The 4,338-nt window shown below is 51.7% G+C and overlaps 1 protein-coding gene across 1 annotated transcript; it reads left to right on the plus strand.

Moving 5' to 3' along the window:
• The first annotated feature begins 523 nt into the window (after window positions 1-523).
• On the plus strand, window positions 524-3,981 carry EEF1A1 (eukaryotic translation elongation factor 1 alpha 1). Its single transcript, XM_067702774.1, has 8 exons — window positions 524-681; window positions 1,533-1,710; window positions 1,995-2,174; window positions 2,295-2,591; window positions 2,669-2,819; window positions 2,908-3,164; window positions 3,250-3,484; window positions 3,573-3,981. Exons 2-8 carry the CDS (start codon window positions 1,567-1,569, stop codon window positions 3,695-3,697), a joined length of 1,389 nt encoding a protein of 462 aa, XP_067558875.1. The 5' UTR covers window positions 524-681; window positions 1,533-1,566; the 3' UTR covers window positions 3,698-3,981.
• Window positions 3,982-4,338: the final 357 nt, after the last annotated feature.

Genomic DNA, 4,338 nt, shown 5'->3' on the forward strand with positions numbered 1-4,338 from the left:
ACCACTCGCGGATTCCCGGGCCAAAGACGGGCCTTGAACTCCTCTCCAGCCGAAAGGGGCGCGGAGGGCAGGGGCGGGGGAGAAGCCAGCCCCGGCAGAGGAAGCGGCTCGAGGGGCTGGCCCCGGACCTGTGAGACGGCAAGTCTGAGGACTAGAGATGAACTGCGGGGTGAAGGAATACTCCAACCTCGGTCCGCCTTTCCAGTTAAACCAGGAACGGTACAGGGAAGATTCTGGACGTGCCCGCCGGGGTGCCTCCTAGCCGCTCCACCCCCCCCCCCCCTCCAGCTGTGCTGAGAGTAATTCATACAAAAGGAGGACTCGCCTCTGCCCGGGGGAATCCCAGGGACCGTCGATAAACTCCCACGAACCTGGAGCCGAGGGAGCGCTCGTCCCCGCCCCCCTCCCACACACTCTCGTCATCCTCTGGGTCAAGAGGAGCATGCGCGAGACACCGTGTGCTCGTCAGTGGGCTGAGCGCACATCGCCCACGGTCCCCGAGAAATGGGGGGAGGGGACGGCGATCGAATGGGTGCCTGGTGGAGGTGGCGCAGGGTAAACTGGGAAAGTGGTGTCGTGTGCTGGCTCCGCCCTTTTCCCGAGGGTGGGGGAGGACCATATATAAGTGCCGTAGGCCTCGTGAACGTTCTTTTTCGCAACGGGTTTGCCGCCAGGATACAGGTGAGTTCCGGGTATGGCTTCCGTGGGCCTGGCCTCGGCGGGCGGCCGCGGCCTTTGCGTGCCTTTTTCTCCCACCGGGCCCTTGGGCCCCCTCCCCATGTTCTTGAAGCCGAATTTTGGGTGCGGGTAGAGTTCGAGGCCTTGGCGGTTTTTCGAAACCCCTTGGCCTCGTGCTTCGGTGGAGGCCTGGCAGGGACGTTGTGGCCGCTGTGTGGGGATCCCGCCGCGCCTTCTCGCCCGCCTCGTCCGCCCCCGCTATTTAACTCAAGCGGCCGCGGATTTTTTCCGTTCTGGGCGGTTCAGCCGAGGCCGGCCGGGGTCTGACAGGACAGGCTTTTCGGCGCTCGTCGGTTTCGGGGGGGGGGGGCGCCGCGAGGCGCGGAGGGCAGCGGGCCCGCCTGGCCGGCGCACATGCCGGCGCAGCCTCGTTGGGGCGAGGCGGGGCCCGCGAGCCGCGGCGGCAGGGCGAGCCGAGCGCCGCCCCGCCCGGCACCAGTTGCGTGCGCGGAAAGATGGCCGCTCCCCGGCCCCGCTGCACGGCCTCAAAATGGAGGACGCGGCGGCCCGGGAGGGAGCGGCGGGTGAGTCACCACACAAAGGCATCGGGCCGATGCCTGCCCGGCGCTGCTTCCTGTGAAATCGCGGCGGACGGGCGCTGTCCTGGCACCTCGGTTCCTCGCGGCTCCAGGGGCGCCCTTTCTCGCGATGGGGGAGTGTTCCCGCCACGTTCGATGGTTGACCAGAGTTGGGTCAGCTGGGCGCCGGTTATAATCCTGCTTGCAGTTGGCATCGTGGCTTTTCCCCGAGCCTCCGGGACAGTGATCTGAAGGGTTCGCCCCCCCGCCATTTAGGTGTCGTGAAAACCACCATTAAACCTAAGCAAAAATGGGAAAGGAGAAGACGCACATCAACATCGTTGTCATTGGACACGTAGATTCGGGGAAGTCCACCACTACTGGCCATCTGATCTACAAATGTGGTGGGATCGACAAGAGAACTATTGAAAAGTTCGAGAAGGAGGCTGCCGAGGTAGGTGAAACAGGATGGTGTAAGGAGCTTGTCTGCAAGTACGTTATGTGGTAATTTTCCAGAAACTGGCCCCTGGTCTAGATCCGACTTGCACTAGTTAAGGTACGTCGCGGAGTTTGCGGTCAAGTCATGGAACGCGAACTTCCAAGAAAAACGCGGATGCGCCCAAGTTTAGCGATATTAAGTGGAATGCAGCATTTCTTCGGAATAAGTGGGGGGAAGGGATTTCATGCTGGAGTTTGGTCGTGTTTTAGTTACCAAGTAACCATCCTTAATCCTTTCAGATGGGGAAGGGCTCCTTTAAGTATGCCTGGGTCTTGGACAAACTGAAAGCTGAACGTGAGCGTGGTATCACCATTGATATATCCCTATGGAAATTCGAGACCAGCAAGTACTATGTGACCATCATTGATGCCCCAGGACACAGAGACTTCATCAAAAACATGATTACAGGCACATCCCAGGTTTGTAGGATTAAAAACTTCTGAAAATAATTGGGCCTGTCTTCTGCATTGGCAAAGCCATGAGTTTCTCCATTTGAAGAGCTTTTGTTTAACAGGATGTGGCCTTGTTTTCTTTCAAAGGCTGACTGTGCTGTCCTGATTGTTGCTGCTGGTGTTGGTGAATTTGAAGCAGGTATTTCCAAGAATGGGCAGACCCGTGAGCATGCCCTTCTGGCCTACACTCTGGGTGTGAAACAACTAATTGTTGGAGTTAACAAAATGGATTCCACCGAGCCACCATACAGCCAGAAGAGATATGAGGAAATTGTAAAGGAAGTCAGCACCTACATTAAGAAAATTGGCTACAACCCAGACACGGTAGCATTTGTGCCAATTTCTGGCTGGAATGGCGACAACATGCTGGAGCCAAGTGCTAACGTAAGTGATTTTCAAGAGTTTTAGGATTGTCCCAGAAAGGCGCGTTTGATGGTAGCACTGACTGTCTTGTGTTTTAGATGCCGTGGTTCAAGGGATGGAAAGTCACTCGTAAAGATGGCAATGCCAGTGGAACCACACTGCTTGAAGCTCTGGATTGCATCCTGCCACCAACTCGCCCAACTGACAAACCCTTGCGTTTGCCCCTTCAGGACGTCTACAAAATTGGTGGTAAGTTGAACGTTACGATTAGAACCTGTTTGGGTTGCTATGACGTCTCTTCATACGAGGTATTTATTATTATTTGTAAACATTTTAGGTATTGGCACTGTCCCTGTGGGTCGAGTGGAGACTGGTGTTCTCAAACCTGGCATGGTGGTCACCTTTGCTCCAGTCAATGTGACAACTGAAGTGAAGTCTGTTGAAATGCATCATGAAGCTTTGAGTGAAGCCCTTCCTGGGGACAATGTGGGCTTCAATGTCAAGAACGTGTCTGTCAAAGATGTTCGTCGTGGCAATGTAGCTGGTGACAGCAAAAATGACCCACCGATGGAAGCAGCTGGCTTCACAGCTCAGGTAACACTGAAGTGACAGGTTTTTATTTACTGCTGTAAGTCTTTAAGTGTCTTTGAGACTCATTAAATGCAAGTCTTCTCTCCAGGTGATTATCTTGAACCATCCAGGCCAAATCAGTGCTGGCTATGCACCTGTGCTGGATTGTCACACGGCTCACATTGCCTGCAAGTTTGCTGAGCTAAAGGAGAAGATTGATCGTCGTTCTGGGAAAAAGCTGGAAGATGGCCCCAAATTCTTGAAATCTGGTGATGCAGCCATCGTTGATATGGTTCCTGGCAAACCCATGTGTGTTGAGAGCTTCTCTGACTATCCTCCTCTGGGTAAGGATGCTTTTTTGGTGTAATTAAAAAGTTTTCTAAAGGTTTGGGGGGGAAAAAGTGTTTCTAATGGTAATATTTGTTTTAATAGGCCGCTTTGCTGTTCGTGACATGAGACAGACGGTTGCTGTGGGTGTCATCAAAGCAGTGGACAAGAAGGCAGCTGGAGCTGGCAAGGTCACCAAGTCTGCCCAGAAAGCTCAGAGGGCTAAATGAATATTATCCCCAATACCTGCCACCCCAGTCTTAATCAGTGGTGGAAGAACGGTCTCAGAACTGTTTGTCTCAATTGGCCATTTAAGTTTAATAGCAAAAGACTGGTTAATGATAACAATGCATCGTAAAACCTTCAGAAGGAAAGGAGAATGTGTTGTGGACCATTTGTTTTGTGTGTGGCAGTTTTAAGTTATTAGTTTTTAAAATCAGTACTTTTTAATGGAAACAACTTGACCAAAAATCTGTCACAGAATTTGAGACCCATTAAAAAAGTTTAATGAGAAGCCTGTGTTTTCTTTTGGTCAACACTGTAACTTCCTATAGTACTAACTACTTAGGTAAGAGTTGTCCATAATCTATTTCTGGTATTAAGTCTGCTGAAAAAATGAATTTTGTATTTATGGGTTGGAGCTTCAGGTTTCTTACCCTTGTGTAAGGAGAATTCACCTGTTGAAGTAAGTCATAGAAACGCGTTGGTACAACACAGGATAAGCAAAGTAACTGTTACATAAGCTAGTTTGTAAGGTCAAATTCTATAATATGAAAGCTCATGTTGCATATAAAATTTTGTATGGTTACATAACTATTGAGTAAATGAGTTACATCAAACTTAAGTTCCCAGTTATGGGAAAGTGCATTCA

Source organism: Pseudorca crassidens, chromosome 13 (assembly GCF_039906515.1).
Source record: "Pseudorca crassidens isolate mPseCra1 chromosome 13, mPseCra1.hap1, whole genome shotgun sequence".
Classification (NCBI taxonomy): domain Eukaryota; kingdom Metazoa; phylum Chordata; class Mammalia; order Artiodactyla; family Delphinidae; genus Pseudorca; species Pseudorca crassidens.